General features: G+C 41.8%; 1 protein-coding gene across 1 annotated transcript; it reads right to left on the reverse strand.

Moving 5' to 3' along the window:
• Nucleotides 1-16,691: 16,691 nt before the first annotated feature.
• On the reverse strand, nucleotides 16,692-20,925 carry LOC147005010 (disks large homolog 5-like). The gene is made up of 5 exons (XM_085836127.1): nucleotides 20,762-20,925; nucleotides 19,616-19,775; nucleotides 18,252-18,395; nucleotides 17,436-17,619; nucleotides 16,692-16,938 (listed from the first exon to the last, which is right to left on the reverse strand). Exons 1-5 carry the CDS (start codon nucleotides 20,898-20,900, stop codon nucleotides 16,762-16,764), a joined length of 804 nt encoding a protein of 267 aa, XP_085692253.1. The 5' UTR covers nucleotides 20,901-20,925; the 3' UTR covers nucleotides 16,692-16,761.
• Between the last annotated feature and the right edge of the window lie 2,871 nt (nucleotides 20,926-23,796).

Below are 23,796 nucleotides of genomic sequence, written 5' to 3' on the forward strand. Positions count from 1 at the left end.
TAGAAGGGTTTTAGCCTCTGGAAGGGCCTAGTCTTAGGAAGACAGAATTCCATGAACATGGGCTTGTAGGAACACATTATTCAGGCTGAGTCATGGACTACCCCAGCCATGGAAAGCACATTCTGGATTCTATATACTTGGATGATCTTCAGCTTTGAAATATGATATCCTAGTCCAGGACAGCAGAAGCTAAGCATCAAGATGGAGTGTTCCCTGGCTCTCTGTGTTCACTCGGTTGGGCTGGAGGGTGCAGTCTAATCATTTATATTCTCAAGAGCCTAGGCCACAGGTCTTTGCCCACCAGAAACCTGTGATTATATTTTTTCCTGTTTTCACAACTGGGGTTGTAAATCCTGAATAGCTTATACCATAGAGACAGACCTTACACATAATCCTGGAGATGTGATCAGACATCACCACAGCTTTTAATCTGCTCAAGGGATACAAGTGTGTGGACAACTGTGACCACATAGGCAAAGAACAGTTTTGAATAAAATGGGGGCTCCCAGAATTCAGCACTGAATTCACCTTGAAATTGTTATGAAGATAAATCCTCAAACCAAAACACAGTCTCCTATGTTCACAAGTGTGGAGGAAAAATTAAACATACAAAACTCATGCACATGTAGGTACATGTGCACACACAGAATCACAGACTTGAACAAACACACACACAAGGAGGAGAAAAGGAAACCGTCAGAGAATAAGAGACAGAGACAGAAACAGAGAGCACAATGAGATGCAAAAGAAATGTATGCAACGTTCTACCATCACTCTAGAAAAACCAGCAGTTGTAAGCAGCCAAGAGATTCCTTTTTATGCCAAATCATGCTCATCATGCCCACAGAAATGGCTTCTCCAGGATTAGTATCAACTGTACTGGGTGTGACTTGGCTTCAGAGCCCTGACTCCCGAGCTTTCACAAGTCAAATGATATATTCACTATTCACAAGTACTTGAGTGCTTGGAGATGCTGAGATCTCCTACCCTGTTACTCTAGGCCCAGGGCTTTGACTTAAATAGTGACACAAGTGAAGAATATTGTCATCACACTATCAATTCCCCCTATTGAAACACCAAACACCAAAGCAGTAACAATAGGATCCCATCTCTGACTGGGTATATCCACTCTGAGAGGTCTTTGGTTACGGCACAGAGATGCTTGCCACCCACAACTGGTGATAAACTGTTGTGAACTGTCAGTGACAGGAGATGAGAGGAAGTCAGAGATCATAAGGTCATGTCCTGAAGCACAGTTCTCTCCCTGGTACTACTGTCAGATAGCCACTGAAGCTAAAAGAACTATGGGAGAGATGTGCAGTGATTCCCTTCCCTAAAATGGTGCATGTTAGACCCTCTATGACTCCTGATGGTCAGTGAAAGTAAAGACTTGGAGTTATTCTCATGATAACAGCTTTGGCCTAGTCAACTCCTGAATTGAGCCATTAAATCTACTCAGACTTCACGCCAGCTTGACTATGCATTCAAAAACTTCTCCGTTTCATCCTGTACTGGTGCATGAAACCACATCTAGGCAGAGACTTCAAGGCAGGTTGCACTGTGGGTGTGTGTTAGGGTTTACACCCATGAAGCCTTATGCTTAGCATTTGATAGTTGCCCTAAGATGCCTTAGGAGATCAATGTGCAGCCATCATGGTGCTGGCAACAATCTGGACATCTGTTAGCAGAGGAAACTGAAATATTAGATCTACCAAAGAAATGGCCCTCAGTCTGAGTGTGGCCTCTCCACTCTGCACCAAAGTCACCAATCAGGATTGCTTACAGCCCTCTGTGAGCTATACCATGAGATTCTGTCTGAAAAAAAAAAAAATATCGGGCTGGTGAGATGGCTCAGTGGGTAAGAGCACCAGACTGCTATTCCGAAGGTAAGTTCAAATCCCAGCAACCACATGGTGGCTCACAACCATCTGCAGCGGGATCTGGCGCCCTCTTCTGGAGTGTCTGAAGACAGCTAGAGTGTACTTACATATAATAAATAAATAAATCTTTAAAAAAATTATCAGAGTTGGGGCATGCAGGCAGAAAGTATAAGAAAATACAACTGACATACATCAGTTGACAGAGCAAAGGCCTAGGATCTTGTGTATGGTTTCATGATTGGTCCCACAAATCACACAAACACCTATTTCAGTTAAACAGGGATAGTTTATTGAATGTAGACCCTAAAGCTTATCGATGAGAACCATAACTCAGGGTTTCGGTGTTGAGCCATGGCTCCAACCATCTATCTTTGTTAAATTATAAGAAAAAAAAAACTAAAAAAGCCATAGGGAGCAGATATGAACTGCCCAGTTCAGATCAGGCCATTGTAGGTATAAGAGTGCATAGTGACTCTGAAATTAATGGGTCCTAATAATCTTTGTGGCACACTCTAAGATTAACAAATGTCATTCAGAACATAACAGCATGTGATCACCATGACCCTGCTCTGAGTCAAGTTATTTTTCTGTGTCAGTGATTGGCAGGCATATTACCACAACAATCTGAAATAGGGGCTGGACATAAAACAAAATGTTTGTAGCTATAGTGGCAGGTGACCCCTGGACACCAACACTTCCATTCAGAAGCACACAGGACAATGAGCAAAGGTCAGGAAATGGTGACATCTTGCAGTAAATTTTGTGACAAGAGGGTTGAGGAACTTATCCCTTATGGTGAGGATCAGGGGTCTCCTTGGTGCATTTTAGGTCTCTTAATGCCATGTGCAACAGGTTCAAGAGCCCAGTTCTGATGCCCTTGGAATCCTTGTGGTCCCATGATGATGCACTCAGACATACCTGGAAACTTCCAGAGCACTTGTCAGGGGGCTTGATTTCTATAAGTGAGGGAACATTGCTGACATCTGTTGCAGGCTTTTTTGATCACATTGCAAACCTCAAGATTGTGCTATTTGCTAAAAAAGACAAGAACAAAAACTCAAAGAACCAAAACTTTTTATTCTGAGGTCAGCCCTGGCACAGACCTTCAACCCAAGAGCTTTTATTTTATTGCACTTTCTTGTCTGTGGCTCAGCCCTTGCACACACCTTTACTGCAAAGCAAAAGAAAGTCAACTCCAGGTCAAGTGGCAGAATGATTAACCAGTTGAAAGGGAATGAATATAACTAAACCAAAGGAAGGTTCTTATGTTGAAGGATATTTAAGACAGTGTGGAGAGGGATAAAGAATGCTTTCCTTCTTAGAGATTAGCAGAGTAGGAAGGTCAGCTGAGTGCTTTCCCCGACTCTCTGAACTGGCATGTTTTCACCCCAGTATCTCTGTTTGAGCTTTATTATTTAAATTAAATGGCTTGCATATATGTATTTTTAAATTTTATGTATTAATCATTCCATTAAATTATATCTCAAATGAAATACCACATTCTGGCTACCCTTCCACTAACCCTTAAAAAAATTCCATCTGCCCTGTTCCCTTGCACATTGCCTGTATGAGTGTACAGCCCCAACTTCGACCCTCTCCTGCCCTACTGTTTCAGCATTCTACTACACTGGGACATCAAACCTCTGTAGGAGGAAGAGCCGCCCACCCTTTGCTGTCAAGCAAGGCCATTCTCTGCTACAATGTATCTGAAGCTATAGTTTCTTCCCAGTACACTTCTTGATTTGTGGGCTAGACTTGGGGGTCCTAGGTGGAGGGGGCAGCAGATGTTGTTCTTTCAATGGAGTTGCAATCCTCCTCTGCTCCTCCAAGCTTCCCTACCAGATTCTCTGAGCTCAGTGTAATGGCTGGCTCCAAAGGTCAGTTGCTGGCCACACCTCACAAAGAACCATCACAGGAGGTTCCTGTCAGCAAGTGACTCTTGACCATAGCAAGAGTGTTTGGTTTAGTGTCTGCAGACATTGTGGATTTCCAGGTAGGGCAGTCCCTGGATGGCCATCCCTTCAATCTCTGCTCCATTTGTCGTCCTTGTTCTTCCTTTTGACAGGAATATTTCTGGATTAGAAACTTTGAGATCGGTGGGTGTCCCTATCCTGCAAGGGGAGGCCATGCCTAACTTCTGGATATGGTCTCTACAGGTTCTACCTCCCCTTTGTTGGGCATTTCAGCTATATTTTTACCTAAACCATAGAAGAAATTTTTCCTATTCTAGAGAAAGTAATAGTTGCAAAATTAGAAGAATCAGTCTGAAGACCAGTTTATTAAAACAGAAAATAGAGTCTCCTGGACATATAACAATCAATACACTAAGTACACAAAAGTATAAAAGAATATTAGAAACTGCAAGGGAACATGGTGGAGTAACACAAAAAGACAGGTCTATCAGTAATCAGTAACACAGTGAGGTTTTGTACAGGAACACTCTTCCGTTGCTGGTGGGAGTGCAAATTTGCACAGCCATTATTAGAATCAATATGGTAGTTTCTCAGAAAGTTGAGAATCAATCTACCTCCAGATCTAACTTGGGTCTATTCCGTAAGGATGCTTAATTTTACCATAAGGACTTGCTCAACTATGTTTATGTTTGCTCTACTTATATTAACCAGAAACTGAAAATAGCCTATGTGTCCTTCAACAGAAGAAGGAATAAAGAAACTGTGGTACATTTACACAACGGAGTATTACTCAGCTGTTAAAAAATGACATCATGTGTAGAATTCATTAGACCTGATAGGTTTTTCTGTGACTGTTGCCCTGGAACACTGTCCAATCCTTGTACATTAGCTGGTGAGCCTACACAGGATACAGATAACAGTATATGACTCTGCTCCACCTGTAGCATCTAATATATTGAAGCACAATTGAATTCCTTCCCTAAAGAAAAAGTCCTGCTATACAAATATAAGTAATACATCTTTGGGAAGATAAAATCCTTGCCCATGCTACAGAATGAGACTCTACTGAGAAAAATGGATATACAAGGTCAGTTGTCACTATGAATCTCAAGCTACCAGAAAGGAAGTGGCAATATATTGACTCAGGATCTCAGACCTCGGGGTTTTAGCATTACTACTTAAAAAGTTTTGAAGGGACAGAAGTGTAGAAACAAGCCACAATTTTGTGAAGATTCCCAACTTCTGAAAACACTGGTGTTTTTACAATGAGCAATGAATGCAGTGTGATTTGCAGCAATAATCTTCAGTCGACAAGCTGCTTTGTTGCTGCCTTTATGGACTTGGGTACCAATTGCTTTTTGTAATATGGTAAAAATATGGCAATCACTTCTGCATTGATTTTATAACATGTATTCAGATTGAGAATATGATTTTAATGCTGAAATCTCATGTACTTTGTTTTTAATTTCAAGCAAATCTTATTATACTTGAATATGCCTTGGTTTGTTAACACACCTAGACTTGCTATAACTGTATGCATGTAACAGTATGGATGTTCCTTCTAGGGAAGTAAAAACCACCAACTTTAAGTTATATCTAGTGATGTTTCTTGTATCCTTTAAGGAGAATTAAGACGATTATTTCCTTCCTTTTCCTGAGCAGCATCAAAAATCTTCCCTAGAAAAATTGAGTGCTTTACTGAGACTTCTTCCTAGGAAGGGATACACTGTGAGACAAAGTATTCTTGTATCTCAGTTTGTGTAAGGGAAAAGGTCCTATGTTTTAAAGTATTCTGTAGAAAGTCTCTTCAAAACCTGTATTTGAACTCTGTTCATAGCTTTTTACTTAAACAGTTTAGACAAAACGGCTGAAAATGACAGCATCTTCCTGCATTAAGCAGTACATATACAACTGTATTCAGCTTCATGGTGTCCCCCTGCCCATTCATTTATGTGTACTGGTGACAGTGGGCATAAAGAGCCTGAAAGTGTATGCATGTACCATAACTTCTAGACTTAATCTAGTGTGGAGTATTCAATAACCTTTTTTAGATGGTAGATAATAATTAAAATGTTTTAATTTCCTAGAAATAAAATGAAAAAACGGAAATATGGCCATTTTTAAAAAATAGTTTATTAGATCTTAAAAAATGACATCATAAAGTTTGCATGTAAACAGATGCAATTACAAAAAATAATTCATACTGAGTTAGTAATCCAGACCTGAAATATAAATATGGTATGCATTTCCTTATATATGGCTATCAGCCATTAAATAAATGCAAAGCAACCTACAATCTGTAGATCTCAAAGGTTAGATATAGAGGAAGGACCTGGGGGAAAGGCTCGTTGATCTCCGTGGAAAAGGGAAACTTAGTAGATTTCATAGGTGGACTGGGGGCAAAAGAAGATAGAAACAGGAAGAAAGAAGGTGAAGAGAGGGAGAGAATGAGGGAGAGAATTGACATGCCTTTGAGGGATTATATGGAAACATGGTGCTGTGCATATATCCTAAAATGTATGCAGCTGATTCTGATGAAGTCTCCTAAAACAGGGTATACAAATCCCAACTGGCCATCTCTTGCTACAAAATATGGCTTCAAGTACTGGGATTGGGTTGTATTCAATTGAGTTGTTGGCCATAGAAATCTCCAAACAACTCGGGCTAAGACAATGGGTTGCTCTCTACAATTTGACAGAGGGCCTCATTGCTGAGGACAGACGACACCCACACAACTCATTTAATGTGGAGAAGTTGAGGTGGTGTCTACATGAAGCCTTCACCGCTATGTTCCAATGTTTCCATACAGAATGATACTTGGCAGGCTACCAAAAGAGAAACATAAACACCAACCCATCCAAAACAAAAAACAAAAATCAAAAAAACAAAAAACCAGTTATCTAAAGCACTTTGATGGTTGGGGGAGGACAGCCCTTTAAGCAATTGATACTGGAGTGACACGTGCACCTCCACAAATATGGTGAAATCCACCTAACTTCAAACTTCAAAAATTAATTCCAAACTGACTGCTATTATACTATAGGGTTATCCTATCCTATATTCTATTATCCTGTTCTACTGTCCTATACCATAGAGTTTTAAGGTTTTATAATTTTGTATTTATTTACATCCCAAATGCAGCCACTCTTCCCCTACCTCCTTTTTTCTTCCTCTCTGAGAGGGCAGCTCCCACTAGGTCGACCCCTACCCTGTAGCATCAGGTCTCTGCGGGATTAGGTGCATCCTCCCCTACTGAGGCCAGACAAGGAATATGTGCCTTGTTACCTATGTGCCAGTGGCATCAGAGAAGCCCATGTATCTTCTTTAGTTGATGGCACAGTCTCTGGGTGTTCCAGGGTTATAGGCTAATTGACACTGTCAATCTTACTGTGGGGTTGCCATCTCCTTCAGGGACTCCAATCCTTCTCCTGCCTGCAGCAAGAGGTCCCCAACCTCTGTCCAGTGTTTGGGTAGGGTATCTGTATCTGTCTCAGTCAGCTGCTGGGTAGAGCATTTCAGAGAGCATCTATGTTAGGCTTCTGTCTGAAAGCACAACTTAGCATCAGTAATAGTGTCAGAGACTGGTGCCTGCCCATGGGATGGGTCTCAAGGTGGGCTGGTTTCTGGTCAGTTATTCCTTTAATTTGGGCTCCATCTTTGTACCTGCAGTTCTTTTAGACAGGACCTGTCTCAAAGCTTGTATAATTTTGTCCAAGTAGAATGCTTTAGGTAAGATCAGAGGATAACATTTAGCATCCAGGGCCAAAGAAATTGTTCTTGGGCTTCGTGTCAAAAGCAAAACCCATTTAAAAATTACAAATTGAGCTTTATCAAAAATGTTAAAACAAATTCTTTGAACTCAGTTTTGAATACAGCACCTTGCACATATAAAGTATGCATTCTACTTTGAGCCTGCATTTTATTCCCTTAAACCAAAAGTTTTCAGTCTGTGATGGAAGCCAGCAAAGTTATGTGATACAGCTAGAAGTAAATACTTGAAAGGCACCAATTTCAACAAGGACTACTATCTCAAATATAAAATTCATAAATAAAATTTCATTATAAAACACTCAATTGGAAATATAACAGGATCAGTAACAAACATGTCACTAAATAGGGATTATACTCAGCAAATGAAGATGTTCAACATCATTAGTTTTTAGAGAAACACTGACTAAGGCTTCAATGAGGTATCACTGCAATCCTTCCAAAGGGCACACATAACACACAGTGGCATACCAAACTGTGGTAGGCTACAATGGACAACTAACAACATTTTGTGGTGGGTTTAGCCACTGTAGAAAAGAACTAAGAACTTCCACTAAAATTACAATATGCCAGTACTATACAAATGTACCCCTGAATAAACAATGAGTTTCAAAAGCTGAATAAGATGAAATAAAATAAAGAACATTAGCAAGAGGAGTGTGTAGTTCCTGGAGATCCATTGCTGTTGAAGAAAGCTTCTGCTGTCATGACAGCAGAGGATTCCAGGCAGCCAACAGAGGCCAACAATTCAAGTAGATCATTGAGCTGAACTTGCTAGGAGGTGCCAAGGCGACTAGGTGCCAAGGTGACTTACTTGGACAAGCAAGTGCCTTATACCAGCATTCAACGACAGATTAGATCCAGCTGTAGAAACATGTCTAGAGTCCCTTGGGTCCCTTTAAACAGACTCATATGAACTTCTTCATTATGTAGACAATTATCAATACTACCTTCATCTTCTAGACTATGATGGTGGGCTTGATGGCCTAGTGACCCACTCAAACACAGCCATGTTAGTCACTTTTAATGTGCTTGAGATTTGGAGTCAGACGTTTCTTCAGAGTCTGGTCTATCTTGTTGGGAAACTAATTAGGACTGGCTGTTTATAACTGTCAGTCCATGGGGCTGACGCCTACATAGACATCCTACTAGCTAGCCTAAATTGAGTCCTCTGAGAGAATGCAGTTTTTAGGGATTGGAGATTACTCTGGTGAACTTGAGAAAAGAGCATCTGGTATGTACTTATGGGAGCCTCATTAACTTCTTGTTTAAGCCACTGGCTCCTATGTGTAGTCAGTCAATTGAAGTTTCCAGTTCTGGAATTAGGTTACATTTAGTTGAGTTGTTGACCAAAGGGATTCCCTGGGGATCCCCATACAACCTATTCTACTGGCAAGAATCTAGGTCGTTCTTCACAAACTGAATCCACTTTATTTATAATACTACCACCCCAAACAACTCAAAAGATGTCCTTCCAAAATGTGATTGTTAAGCCACCCATAAGCATTTGTACTTTGAAATGTTACATAGCAATAAAGTGAGATAATTCATTGACATACAACAAGTTGATTCTATATTTATAGAAGTGGACACATAACAAATGAAACAAGAAGGTAACACACTGAGGGATTGCATTCATATAATATTCTGAAAAGATATGGAGTGATTGCCAGATATAGTGGTTTGATTAACAATGGTCCACATCGACTCATATATTTGAAATCTTGGTCCCCAGTTGGTTGAAAGTTTTCAATAAGGATTAGGAAATATGGCCTTGTTGGATGAATCATGTCCCTGTGGTAGGCCTCAAGATTTCAAAAGCCCGCGCCAGGCATTGTCTCTTTTTCTCTCTACCTCCAACTTGTGAATCAGAAATAAGTTCTCAGCTACTTCTACAGCACCATGCCTGTCTCCTAGCCTACTGCCATTCTTTTTACCATGGATTTATGCCCAGCGAGCCCCCAATTAATTACTTTCTTTTGTAAGTTATTTGTTCATGGTGTATCTGCACAGCAATAGAAAAGTAAATAAGACACCGGTAAAATCCAGGATCTGAAGAAATAGGTAAAACCATGGGTGTGCTGACTAAATAGTAGAAGTGATCCTTGTAGTAAAGAGAGGATGTGGCATCTTGATTGTGTCAACACCAAGGCCCTGTTGGAGGATTCCTAGTGCAGTTTTCTAGAGGGTTGTATCTGAAGAACTAGGACACTGAAAGAAAGTGTTATATTCCTTGTCTAAAGATTGATTTGATGTGCGAATCTACAATTATTTCAAACTGTTTTAGTTAAGAAAGATTGCAATATTATCAATATTATACAAAATAATCTCAAATGTGACTATATGAATACATTCCTAATACATAAATATTCATATATCATTTATAGTCCACAGAAATTGTTTATATGTGTCTGATTTATGTTCTCAATTTAGAAAGACTTAAAAACATGACCATGGGTAAGTTGAGAGATGAGAAACCTCACCAATGAAACCCTATAAAAAAACAATCAAAATAATATGTACTTTCTTTAAAGATCCGTAAATGAGCTGATTAAACCTGGCAAGTTATCTCTTAAGAAAGCAAGTGGACCCAGGCACATCAAGGTACTGTGGAAACTGGCATGAAATACTTCTCACACATGACAGCAATGTCAGATGTGAAGTTGAGGCAGAGGGCAAGCTGAAGGGGTGTGCTGAGCAGGGTCAGTGGGACCCACCAGGCAGTGATTTGCAACCTCCCCTCCCCCACAAATGGGATCTTAGAACACTGACACTACTTCTGAAGCCATGGGTGCCAACTTACACACAGTATCAAGCTGGGCCAAGCCAAGCCATGCTAAGAGAAAACCTAGGTCAGAAACAACCACTTAGTGTTAGGTGTGCCAAATAAGATTCCCAAAGTGATAGAAGTCAAGGATGATTGCTGTTAATTGGTTAGTATGACATTTACATACTGGGTGTACTAAGCACTGAGGGTATACCCCCCAGTGAGCATTCTCCTCTGGGCATAATATAGAGGATACATTGTGCCCTCTCTGACCCTGAAGTGAGGATATAACCGGTAAACTACTCACGTAACTCTACTACAACTCAGCTTCACCAGAACAATGTGAAGATATTAATTAAATGAATACACCTGTTAAAAACTTGAACAGTGAAATAGCCCCTAATGTCTAATGCACTAATGTAAGGAGCATGAAAGTCTAAGGCATAGAAAACCTCCTTTGGGTTGATGGTTAAGGGAGACCGAGGGACAATACAAGTAATCAACTGCTTTCTCCCTGTTTTGTCTCCTAAAACTTGAAGGTAAATCCCTATTGGTGAGCACACTACACAGTTTGAGAACAGGACTTAGTGGAAGTGAGATGGGTGTGTTCCAGAAGCCTTCTTCCTGAGAACCTTTAGAGAATTTAAATAAACATCAACAAAGCGACACAGCGTAACACACAAACACTCACACACACACATATACTCACACACACACAAAGTCCTGATATAATTGAAGGAGAAAGTTTACGGGAATAAGAAAATAGAAAAACAGGAAAAAGAAAATCCCTTCAGTTATTTTATAAATATTAAGTTACTCTGAATTCAAGAATATTAAAGGTCGGGGAAGGACTGGAGGAGCTGAAAGGGCTTGCAACCCCTTGGGAAGAACAACAAAATCAACCAACCAGATTCCCCAGAGCTCCCAGGGACAAAACACTAACCAAAGAGGACCCATGGTTCCAGCTGCATATGTACCAAAGGATGCCCTTATCTGACATCAATGAGAGGGGATTAATTCTTTCACACATTAACTCTCCGATTCATCTCCAGGCTGAGTCAGTTCCATTCAGTAAATACTTACACAGTCACCTGGAACAAGTACTTCCACAATATATTCTTAGATCTTCTATGGCAAAAGGGGAGTTTCAATTGTCCTTCCTAATTAGCACCAACAAAACACAGCAGTTTATAGTCAAGGACAACCGCATCTATCAAAAGCTATTTCCCAGAGTGACTTGGAAGGTTATTATATCTGGTGTGTGGTTATCACTGATGCTGTATTGCAAGCAAAACTGAGGCACATGACTCTGGCCTTCCTGATTTATTTTATATTCTTTTGTGATTGTTTTTATTTCCTCAGCAGCTGCACTGCAATGACTGTATATTACTCAATGTTTGGCTACAGAGCCATGGATGGATGTGTGTTACAGAGTACTTTATGTTAGGAGTAGGAGAATTCATGACAGCATGGATACAGTATGGAGGTGAATACATCTTAAAGTGTGTGTACATGGGGTAAGCCACATGATCCACACACAAGAGACCATCGCCTTGTGTATCCCTAGGTGGCTATGACTTCACACATATACAGGAAAGGATAGCTGGGTCTGGGTTTAGTCAGAGAAGATGCAACTGACCTTAAAGAGACTGAGGTCTCTGCAAGATTAGAGGTCTGGTGGGGTGGGTTTGGGGAACCTCGAGGACAGAGGAGGGACAGGGGAGGAGGTATGGGATGTGGAAGAGACAGAAGGTAGAACTGGACTTTAAAAGAAAAATCATAAGTAAAATAAAAGCATAAAAGTTTTATTTTTTGCCGGGAGTAATGGCGCACTCCTTTAATCCCAGCACTCGAGAGGCAGAGGCAGGTGGATTTTCTGAGTTCCAGGCCAGCCTGGTCTACAAATTGAGTTCCAGGACAGCCAGAGCTACACAGAGAAACCCTGTCTCAAAAAACCAAAATATAACAAAATTAGTGTTATTTTTCTTGTGTTTCAGACTTGCTTTTCTTTTTAAGCAGAGTAAGTTTGTCACCTTTCTGGATAGACAGAATTAATAGGAGCTAGAAAGTTGAAAGCAAACATGGCTATTATACCAGCATGGGTTCAGCACATCACCAAATCAAGGACAGGGTGAGGGAGTGGGCTGTGGAGCCAGCTGGAGAGCCACAGCCTTAGGACTGGACTCCTGAGAGTGCCAGGCTCCCCTGTGCCTCATTCAGTCCTCACTCACCTCACAAGATGAGGACTTGCTCACTCTTGCTTGTAGGGAGTAGAGCATTGATCACTTTGACCACTAGGGGGAGCAGTGATGAGGGGGTCAGGACTAATTCAAAGGTATATATGGGCAGATGGTCTGTTACCCTGCCAGCTGGGTGTGGTATCAGAGAAGGAAGAGTGGGTGACCATAATCAGACTGACATTTTCTCAGTGCCATGCTCTAAGTACAGTCTTGGGCAAGTGGGTCCATCATACTGAGCTTTGGCTTCCTTATCTGTCATTGATGATAAGAATCCAGACCTCACATTGATGTTGTTTAAGTGAGATGCTTTGACAGCTGCCTAGCTATTGAACAGAGATCAATATTATTGCTTATTACAGTGTAGACCCAGGGCCTTCCCTGGGAATAACAACAATAACGATTATGTGAGCAGCAATAGAAGTAAACGAAGGAATTATTGTTAGATTTTTCCCATCTTTTCTTTCAGTCAGGTCCAAGTTTAGGAGTGCAGGGGACAGGGCCTGGAGACTGCTGTAGCTGGTTAGGTTCACAGTTGCTTAGCTAGCTCCTGTGGAGAAACAGTGAAAGACACTTTTGGCTACTAGGTCCAAGACATGCATAGTTAGGATAGCCTCTACTAGTCACTTGCATGGTGGTGGCTGTCTTGGGTTGAATCTTTGTCCATTGCACTGCAGCTCAAGGCTTTTCTTAGGATTAAATCAGGGAGAACTTAGGGGGATTTGACCAAGAAGAGACTTTTATGAGATGTGTAGCAAATCCCAACTGTGACAGGCAGCTTTGTTATGAATACCTTCTTTATATACAGTACTGGAAATGCCCAAGTCACTTCTCCTTCCACAGTAGGCCACACAGCATGGTAATTCACTTTATGTTGCCTTCCTTTCTGGAGTTAAAATTCCATGTAAAGAAGAAAATAGATCCTATGACATCTGAACTCTTAAAATTGATCTGTGTGGATGGGTTTTTTTTTGTTATTTATTGTTAATATTTTTGGTTTCTGAACTTGTTTTGTTTGCAAGAGGAGTGTGTATTCTACAGGACTGTGACTGTAGCTATTCTGAATTTGGGTGCAGGGAAGCTTGTTTCAATATGCCATTCTTACAGTAAACTTTTTTATAACCCAAATTAAATAACTATGTACAAATTACAGAAGCTGACAGAAAAGTCTCCTACATGTACAAATATGGATAAGAGTAGACACAGCAGGGGATAATAGGTGTGTATGCTGAGTGCTTACAGCAGCTGGCTTGCCCTAGGCCACCCAATACTCTTCCAGATTTCCCCATTACTGTTGTGCTCACCTTGTCCAGCAAGAAAATATGCAACAAGGTCAGATTCTTCTCAACAGCTTTCTTTATTTCAGGAACACCTCCATGCTACTGGGGAACTCAGGGAAACCCCTGGAGGACTGCCTATATCCACCCCAGCACTGTGGAGAGCTATGTGTCCTCCTGGGATTTGTCAGTATGTCGGACCCTTTGATGTGTAACACCCTCTCAGAGGGTTTGGCGCCAGATTCGGGCTGGAACCTGTGCAATGGCTTTGTTTAAGGCACTGGTGTACTGGAGGTCCAGGGCATCTTTTGGGCGTGCGGCTGCCTACACATTACACCCTTCACTTCACCACCTACCCTGTTCTTGTGTTAAGACTCCCACTTTGCAACAAACTTATCACACAGGGATTTTACACAGTTTGGGGAGGGCTTGGATCACAGGCAAAAAAACAGGTCATGAGGGATCTTTTTTTTTTTTTTTCAAGTAGAACAGTTTGCTACTATGCTTAGAACAAAAAGAAATACATTATTGTAGCTTATAGCAAAAAAATAAACAAAAGAACAAAAAAGAAAAACAGCAAAACATAAAAACAAAACCCAATCCATGCTAAAGTGGTTAGGGACAGGAAAGACGATCTCATTAACCTTGAGTGGCCAGCCCCATGTAGCACTATTGCCCTGTTTCCCATGTTTAGCTGCTGCCAGGCTGTTCATATTTCCAATGCCATCCACCACCTGTGGCTAGCCTCCAGTGAGCTGGCTGCCACTCACACTTCCCCTTTACCTCTTAAAATAATAACACAAAACCCTTGTAATATGCCAGACAAATTTATTAGGGGAAATCTACAACCACAAAATGCCCATGTAAACAATGCAAAACTCAACACATACAAATACAACCTGCACACTTAGATCAGGAAAATGTACCTACATTACTCTATTTCCCATTTATGAAATCCCCAGTTACTTATGGCCCCTAGAGCCCCGTAGTCCAGCACCATCTTCCTATTCCTCCTTATTTTGTCCTTCATTCCCTCTCTCTTCTCCATCTCACTTCCCCTCTCTAAAAATCTCAGCTCTGCCTTTCTTCCCCCTGCCCAATAAGAGCCTCTAGCCTTATCTGATCAATTAAGATTTCACCTGACTGCACCTGTTTTTAGGGACTCTTGAGGGAGCAGAGCACACAAACAGCAATATTCCTTCCACCCCTTTTTGTTCACTTAAAAGGCTCTGAACACAGAAATAGCAGTGGTAATATCAGAGCCGTGTATACATGCCTGGCAGCTTAGGACACTGAGTGTGGGCAGGTCAGGCACTGTACCTACAGATCTTCTGAGTTTCTCCACTCAAGTGGATTTGAACCTGTTCATCTAATACAGCATATTCACTGGAAGGGCAAAAGCCAACGGCAGGAAGTGTGGGGATGCCTCACAGGTTAGAACATCTGCTACTCACTAGAAGACCCACATGGTACCTAACAATCATCTCCAGGAATGGTTGTGATTCCATCTGTGCTCTGAGGGAAATGTCCCTCAGGAGGAGCCACATACAGTATTATATTCAGTAGGAAAAACACCCATTCACATAAATGTTCAACATAAGTCTAATCAGCAACAGCAAAACAAAGCAAGTTTATGGTCAAGGACAACAGCATCTATTAAAAGCTATTTCCCAGCAAGAAATGGAAGGTCATTATGTCTGCTGTGTGGTTATCACTTGACGAAGATGAGCTTTGTGAATGCCTTAAAGAAACAGACAGACTAATGCTCTGGTGGCAAGAAGCAAAGCTTTACTGATTTCTACAGCTTAAAAACATGGGTTATGACTTTGCCAATTAGGCCCAAACAATAACATTTTTACATAGTTACACCGGGCAGACAATATTATCATTTTTGGACTCATTTCCTCAGAAAGAGAACAAACTTCACAAGAAGAAACTGTTATCTGCAGACCCAAGGACATTTTCCTCTCCGGGTAAATATTAACTCTTGACTAGAAACAAGGAAAAACTCTGGCTCACAGAAAGCCATGTTTAGACATCCCTCCCTTTCAGGAGGGACGACCCCTGAACTTTCTCCCAGTTAATGGCTCTGACCTTTTCAGGCCAGAACCAAAGGGAAGCTATTGTTCGCCTCAATCACTGATGCTCTGTTGCAAGTAAACTGAGGCATATGGCTCTGACCTTCCTGATTTATTTTGTATTCCTTTCTGAATGTGTTTATATCCTCAGCAGCTCTAGAACAATGATTGTATATTCCTCAGTATCTGGTTCACAGGATCATGAATGAATGTGTGTGTGTGACAGAGTGCTATATGTTAGGAGTATGAGAATTCATGACACCATGGATGCAGTATGGCAGTGATTACATCACCAAGTGTGTGTCCATGGGGTAAATAAAATTATTGATACACAAAAGTTCATCACCTTGTATACCCCTAGGTGGCTATGACTTTACTATATAGCCCTGGCTGTCTGGAACTTACAAAGATCCATTTCTGGATGTGAGTTCTAGGTCTACAGCAGGGGATAGAAAACCTGAATAAGGAAGATGGTCTCAAAAGTCACGACTTGCAAATCCATTTTTTGCATAAGAAATAGAATTTTTAAAAAATAGGTTTTACAATTTCAATTAATATAGAGATAAAGGCAAAAATAAACAATGAAATACAAGAACAAGAACATATAACTTTTAAATAACATAGCAAAAACTCAAAGAACAAAAAATGAAAACTTCAAACAAAACTATAAAAAAATTATTGTTCATCTTTTTTCTTCACTTTTAGCAGCACAGACCTATAGCCTGTTACTCCTCTTGGACATTTGTTAGCAGTGCAGTCACCTCCGTTCTCTGCCAAGAGGAATTATCTGAAGAGAAAAGGGAATAACACCCTGAATCAGCCATGGCTTCCTAGTTAGGGCCTATTCCCACTCAGGACATGTGATATAAAGAGATTCATCTGAGGAAGATTCATCTGAGGAAGATTCTGGTTGCTGGAGATCAGGGTCAGCAGGGGCCTCCTGGCATGACAACGCATTTTGCAAGATGGTCTCTTCTTTAGCTGTGGCCAATCCCAGCTCTCTAGCAGTTTCTGAGACCTGGGAAAGGAAGGCAGTTACTAAGACACAGGAATGGTGGGGAAAGGCATGGCAGCTGTCAGACCTTTATCTCCCACTACCTCATCTTTACTGGACAGTCAACATTAATATGCTAACTGAAATTACCGATGTGAAATCTGCAGATAGGACCCAGAATTCACTCAAACCTCCACATAGCATTCCACCTATCTGAAGACATGCATGCAAGAATGTGACATGTTATTCACCTGTCACCCTGAGTGGACAGAAGACTAAAGCAGAGTTGAAAGGTTCACTTGCCAGTGATAATAGTGCCTCCAAAGAGGCTAATTCAGAGTCTCACAAGAGGCTAACTTCCCAGAATACTTGTGTGAAAAAAGAGCAAAGAACAGCTATATTCCATGAGGAGGGCGGCTGCTTGGAAGTATGGATTAGAAAGTTGGTGGGAAGAAGCAAAGATAGATTCTATTGTGCCAATTATCAGATAGTCATAGCCTGGCCGAATTGTTTGTCCCTACCTGATGTTCTTTAGTCTCCAGGTTGTTGGTCTTCTCCTGTTCTTCTGTACCACTCAGGTTCAACTCCATCAAACATTGACGAATGACGGCCCAATCAGCCAGTACTTCCTTCTTCTCCTGCTGCAATATTGCCAAATTCTTCTTTATAAGATTCTTCTCCAGCAGGAGCCGGCTGTGCAGGTTACTGGAAACACACTCTGCATGGTAAGTTCCTGCAGCCTCCTCCTCCCATTTCTACTTACAGGTCCCATTAACCTGACATGTACCCTGATTCCTGTGAAGACCTAATACAATCCACCAGGATACATCCATGACAGCTGTCCAAATAGCAAATAGCCATTTCATGGAAGAAGAAATTTGTGCTGCAGTCCAAACACCAAAAGGGTCCATGTTTTTCCAAAAGAAACAGGGATCTCCATCTACTCATGACAGCCCATGCATTGGGACAATACCAATTAGTAGGGTGCAACTACAATCAGGGTAGTCATTAGAACCAAAGGGAGGGCACTCTATCCTCATATTACACCTCACTTAGCTCTGTAAAATCCTGCCTGAGCCCCACAGGCCCAGTACAACATAATAACCTTCTGATGATCTGAATCACTTGTCTGTTTAGAGGCTCCTGAGGATGCTTGGAGAACACTGGCAGTGGTAACAGTCTCCTAGAGACCTAGGAAAACTGAGTCCAAAAATCCAAGGGACACTGATGCCTAAAAAGCATAAAGTATAGAACCAGACCTGCAGTCTCCCGACCAGAAACAAAGGAAGGCAGAAATGGCCATTTCACAAGTGTTGGCCTCCCAGACAAGTACTTACCGATAGAAATTTATCTCCTTCATGAGCTCCTGCTTGTTCTCTCGGGCCTCCATGTTCTTGTTCTCTAATTCATGTAGGAATGTCATGATCTCCTTCTCCTTTAATTTCAGTTCTTTATAGTGTCCATTTGGCCTGTGGTAGGGCCTGGCCCCAGGAAGACAGAACTCCATAAACTTAGGCTTTTAGTAACACATGAACTCATGCTGGGTCCTGGACTACTGCAGCCATGGAAACCACACACTGCATTCTAAATGCTGGGATTTTCTTAACCTTGGGAAACTGGCTATCCTGGCCCCTGAACACCAGAAGCTAGGCATCTAGATTGAGGGTGCCCTGGCTCCCTGCATTACTCAGTAGGTCTGAAGGGCAGACTAAGCAGTTATGTTCTCAGGGGTCTAGGCTACAGGTCTTTACCCACCAAACAGCTGTGATGGTTTTTCCCCTGTTTCCATAAAAGGGATTCTAAATCCTGGATACCTAATACTGTAGAGACAGTTATTATATATAATTCTGGAGATGAGTCCAGACATCACCACAGATTTATAATCTGCCCCAAAAATACAAAAGTACTAACACATGTGACAACATAGTCAAAGTGCAATGCTATTTAAAGTGGGGACTACCAGGCCTCAGGACCCACCTCACCTGGATACTCTTAGGTAAGTAAATCCTCAGGCCAAAACACCTACCCCTAGATTCCAAATTGTGGAGAGAAATTAAAACATACAAAACATATTCACAGGTCTGTACCTGTGTATGCACATAGACTCATAGACTTACACCTATACACAGGATGGAGAAACAAAGAGTGAGAGAATGAAAGAGAAAGAGAGACAGAGACAAAGGGAACACAATGAGAGGTAGAGTAATGCATGCAACATTACTGCCTCAGAGTATAAGGCACACAGACAAACAGGAACAGGCATGAACTTCAGGCATTCTAATCAAGCACTGAGAAGAACCATGTGGGACCAGGCCCCTCCAGCTGCTACCTGGAGGTTCCAACACTCAGTCACCTTCGAAACAAGTAAAAACACAACTACAAACTCCCATCACCTAGCAACCTCCTGTCAAAGGCTTTCCAAATGAACCCTAGGAAATCATCACTGCCTCTATCCCTGAGTTCTTCACTCAGACTCCAAGTTCCTCTTTTCAAGTGGAGGGAGCAGAAGAGTCTATGTCCCTTCTCGCTCCTGACAAAACTTCAGGTGTGGCCACTCCTCTAATAAGTATATAGGGGCATGAAGTGAGGCCCAGTTATATTCTGGTGGTATAGCTTCCTAGAAGCCACCCCTTTAAAAGCATAAGATGAAGGAGGCATTGCAGACCCCGGAATGACACCACAGGTATGGAGCAAGGTATACCTCTTGTTCATGGATCCCTCGGTCACATAGATCAGGCGATCTCTCAGCTCATTTGTCTCCTGGGTAGTGAGCTGGATCTCTTTGATCAGCTCGTTCTCTTCCTTCTCAAACTGCTCCTTGCTCATGACAGGTATAGGGGATGATGTCTGTCTGTGAGCCACTGTAGGTAGATGAATATGAGAATATTTGATGTGAGAATGCAAAGAGTGTGGACTTACCAAAGAGAAGGAAAAAGGCCTGTAACCTAGTGACACCACCAAGAGATTGGTCCAAGCATGAGATTTCTTCTGAGTGGATCTCAGTTCTACCATCACTCTAGAGAGATCAGGTGATGTAAGTAGCCAGATGTATCCTCATTCCCCCTTAAACGTGCTTATGAGGACCAGAGAGATGTCTTCTTCAGGGAACAACTTGGTTTCAGAGCCCTGAGCCCTGTGGTTTCACAAGTCAGACTACAAATTCACTATCACAAGTATTTGAGATCTTGGAGATGCTCAGATATCCAACCTGTTACTCTAAGCCAAGGAATTGGCTTAATAAGTCAGGCAGGGGAGAATATGTTCATCACAATGATCAACTTCCCCCCTGAAACACAAAACATCCCAGAAATAAAAATAGAATCCCCCTCTGGGTCTATCAACTGCTTGTTCTTTGTTTACAGTATAGAAATGGCTGCCACCCACAATTGGTGATAAAGAAAGGTAAGGTAGGAACTGTCACAAACAGGAGGTCAGAGTAGTTCTGAGAACATGACATCATGGTCTGGAGCACCATTCTCTCCCTGTGACTAATGTCAGATAACTACAGGAGCTAAAAGAAGCCATGGACTGAAGTGCAGGTATTCCTTCCCTCAAACTGGCATAGCTTAGACCCGCTGTCACTCCTGATGGTCTCATTCTGTCCCCAAGTAACACCCACAATACCCAGTGCAAGTCAAGACTTGAAGTTCATAGCCTAACAGCTTTGACCTTGCCAAATCCTGCCTTAGGGGATGGAAAAGTACTGTTCTGATATCCTTGATGATTCAAGAATTGTGATAACCATGGAAGTTTTTTTGCTACCCAGAGTCTCCAGTTCCACATTACTAGAAAGGCCAGCTCAGGCCACCCCTACCAGGAAGCTCAACATCCACTTCCCAGGACTTACTCCTCATTTGCCAAGTCCACCTCCTTCGTCCTTCATTACTCTCAGATGGAAGGCCAGCATCCTTCCTCCCCTCTCTGGTCTCTCTCCCATCCACATTGGTTCTCTGAAAAAGTCTACCAAGTCGGGCAAGCAGGGCCATCACTGCAATGTCCAGTCTCTGACTGAGAAATCTCAGTCAGCTTGTTGTAACTACAACACTGGTGACATCACAGAGGTTGCTTAGAACTCTCCAGGAGACAATAGAATGTCCAAGAAGGGACTGCTGATGTCATGGACTACATAAAGCCTTTGGTTCTCTGCTAATGTTCTCCCTGTACTGACAGGAAGTTGAGCTGCTCTTTCCTGGGGCATAGCCATTGAGCACATCCTCCTTCCAAAGCCAGGGTTTGCTCTAGGCTTGATTGGCCACACCTAAGTAATTCCTATGTATCTAACTCTGTGTTTCCTTTCCAAACCCTTCTCAGAAATATCTCATCCTACCTTAAATTTTCCTCAATCAGCAATAGGAGCCATTAAAATTAGTGAGAAATCATACCAGTTTGAATATGCAGCCAAAATCTACTCCTGTCTAATCATATACAGGTGCATGAAATCTCATCCATTCTGAGCCTTCAGGGCTGGTTGCAGTGTGGGTGTGTGTTAGGGACCACACTCATGAAGCCTTGTGTTTAGCATTTGAAATTTGCCCCAAGATCCCTTAGGAGGGAGACATGCAGTCATCATGCTTCTGACAACATTCTAGAGATCTTTTGGCAAAGGAAACTGAAATATGGAGCCACCAATGTGTGACCATCAGATTGTGTGGGGGCTTTTCTCACTGCACCAATCTCACCGATCAGTATTGCTTATAGCCCTCTGTGTGCTAGACCATGAGTTTCTGTATGAAATAAATAATATATTCAACAGAGGTGCGGATGTGCAGGCAGAAAGTATAGGGTAATACTATAGACATAGTTTAGTTGACTGGGCAAGGTCCTAGCATCTTGTATTTGGGTTCATGTTTGGCCCCACAAACCACACAAAACCCAATTTCCGTCAAACATGAATGATTCATTAAATGCAGACCCTAAAGTTGATTGATCAGAACCATTGCTCAGGATTTGTGCCTGAGCCATAGCTCAAAAAATCTATCTTTGTTAACTTATAAAGACAGAAAACAAAAACCCAAAAACCAAACCAACCAAACAAACAAAAACAAATGAAAAAACAAAATTAGTTCATTTAAAGTTAGGGAAGTATCCAGTGCTCTGTTTGGATCAGGCCGTTTTAGATATAACTGCATATTGACCCTTAATTTGAGGGGTCCCATGGAATGGTTTATGTACCATTGTAAGATTAACAAACCTCATACAGAACACAACAGAATGTGGACACCATGACTTTGCTGAGTCAAGTTGTTTTCTCTGTTGATGATTGGCTGTCATATGACAGCAACTATCTGAAATAGGGGGCAGACATAGAAATCAATGACTTTTGCTATACTGTGCTGTACATGCCTTAGCATTAGATTATCCAGGTCTCTCAAATGACTAGTTATGTTTCCACAGTACTTGGAAGCCCCACTTGGAAGCTCAAATATAGGAAAGTGGAAGCAGAATTGTCTGAGCTCAAGGTTAACTTGGTCCACATGGGGTATTTGAGACCCTGTTTCAGAAAACAACACTGAATCACAGGCTACATCAAAGGCTTCACTTACCAAGTCTTTTCTATTATAAAGAACTTACCATTCTCTCCCTTCCAGTCTTTCTTTCTGGGAAGATGGAGAAGTGAGAATGATCTTTCCATTCTAAGGACTATGTTCTCTGTTTCCCTTAGCCCACATTAGGAAAAAATGAAAGTGAGTATCATCATCTGAACAACTGATTAATATCCACTGCTGGTAGCGTGATACTGTGCCTATGAAAATCTTAGCTTCCTTTAGTGTTGCTGACCCAGCAGGAAGTATTAAGTGCTGAGGCCAAAGCTCAGAGAACCTTTCAAGGGGCTAGACAGAAGCCATCAGCGACTCTCCACATCCTTGTCCTGAGATGAAATCCAGGAGCACAATGTGAACTTGGTGGCCAATTTACCATACATCAAACTTCTACCTCCACCTTTCTATGTTCAGTACAGGAAAGTGTGCATGCACCTCCATGCCAGATTGATCTTGATATATGTCCCAGGGCCCAGACTTTTTAGAGAGTTGGTTGTAGTCAAGCAATTGGTGCCCTCAGTAAGATGTGAAGACTATCAATAATAAGTGACCACACTGTATTTGTTTAAACATTAGTTAAAAATTGAGCATAACTGAGGAATTGGAAACCAGCTCTGCGTCCTGGTCTTTTTGTGCCTATACCTTGCTCAAAAGGAAGGTGGGAGGACAACTTGGGTTCCTCTGCATGGATAGAGTGAGGTGAAATCGGCACCGACCAGTCTGAGCAACAGTGCTGAAGCCCTTTATTTCAAGTAAAACACACATTCTCTGTCCTCCTTGAAAGTGCTCCTGTTGAGGCCATGGACCTTGTATAAACATGCTAACATCATGCAGACATCTTTCCTAATGATACAAAGTTCTCTCTGGTAAGGCTTGCCCCCTTACCATATCTGTAGGAAATTTGTTACATGGCAGCCGTCAGTCTATTTCATGCTTTTGCCATAATATGCTTCCAAGTTGTGATGGTTTGTATACTCTTGTACCAGAGAGTGGCACCATTTGGATGGGTAGCATTGTTGGAATAGGTGTGACCTGTTTGCAGTAGGCATGTCACTGTGTGTGTGGGCTTAATACTCTCATCCTAGGTGCCTGGAAATGGGTCTTTTACTAGCAGCCTTTGGGTGAAGATGTGGAACTGTCAGCTCTGCTCGTGCCATGCCTGTGTGGATGCTGCCATGCTTGATGATAATTGACTGAGCCTCTGAACGTGTAAGCCCGCCCCAATGAAATGTTTTTATAAGTCTTGCCCTAGTCATAGTGTCTGTTCCCAGCAGTAAAACCATAACTAAATCAGATGTTGGGACAGCCATTGAGGGAGGGGGCAAGCATGCGGCTGCTTGAG

The sequence above is a fragment of the Mus caroli genome, unplaced genomic scaffold, assembly GCF_978045245.1.
Source record: "Mus caroli unplaced genomic scaffold, Mus_caroli_1 scaffold_4, whole genome shotgun sequence".
NCBI classification, from domain to species: Eukaryota; Metazoa; Chordata; class Mammalia; order Rodentia; family Muridae; genus Mus; species Mus caroli.

Excerpts from the sequence above, each read along its gene's own strand:
- LOC147005010 (XM_085836127.1), bottom strand. The coding sequence starts at position 20,900 with ATGGCCCTGCTTGCCCGACTTGGTAGACTTTTTCAGAGAACCAATGTG. Across the intron at positions 18,396-19,615 it reads GAGGGATCCATGAACAAGAG|GCCCTACCACAGGCCAAATG; the intron begins GTATACCTTGCT and ends TCCTGGGGCCAG. Across the intron at positions 16,939-17,435 it reads TGGAGACTAAAGAACATCAG|GTCTCAGAAACTGCTAGAGA; the intron begins GTAGGGACAAAC and ends TTCCTTTCCCAG.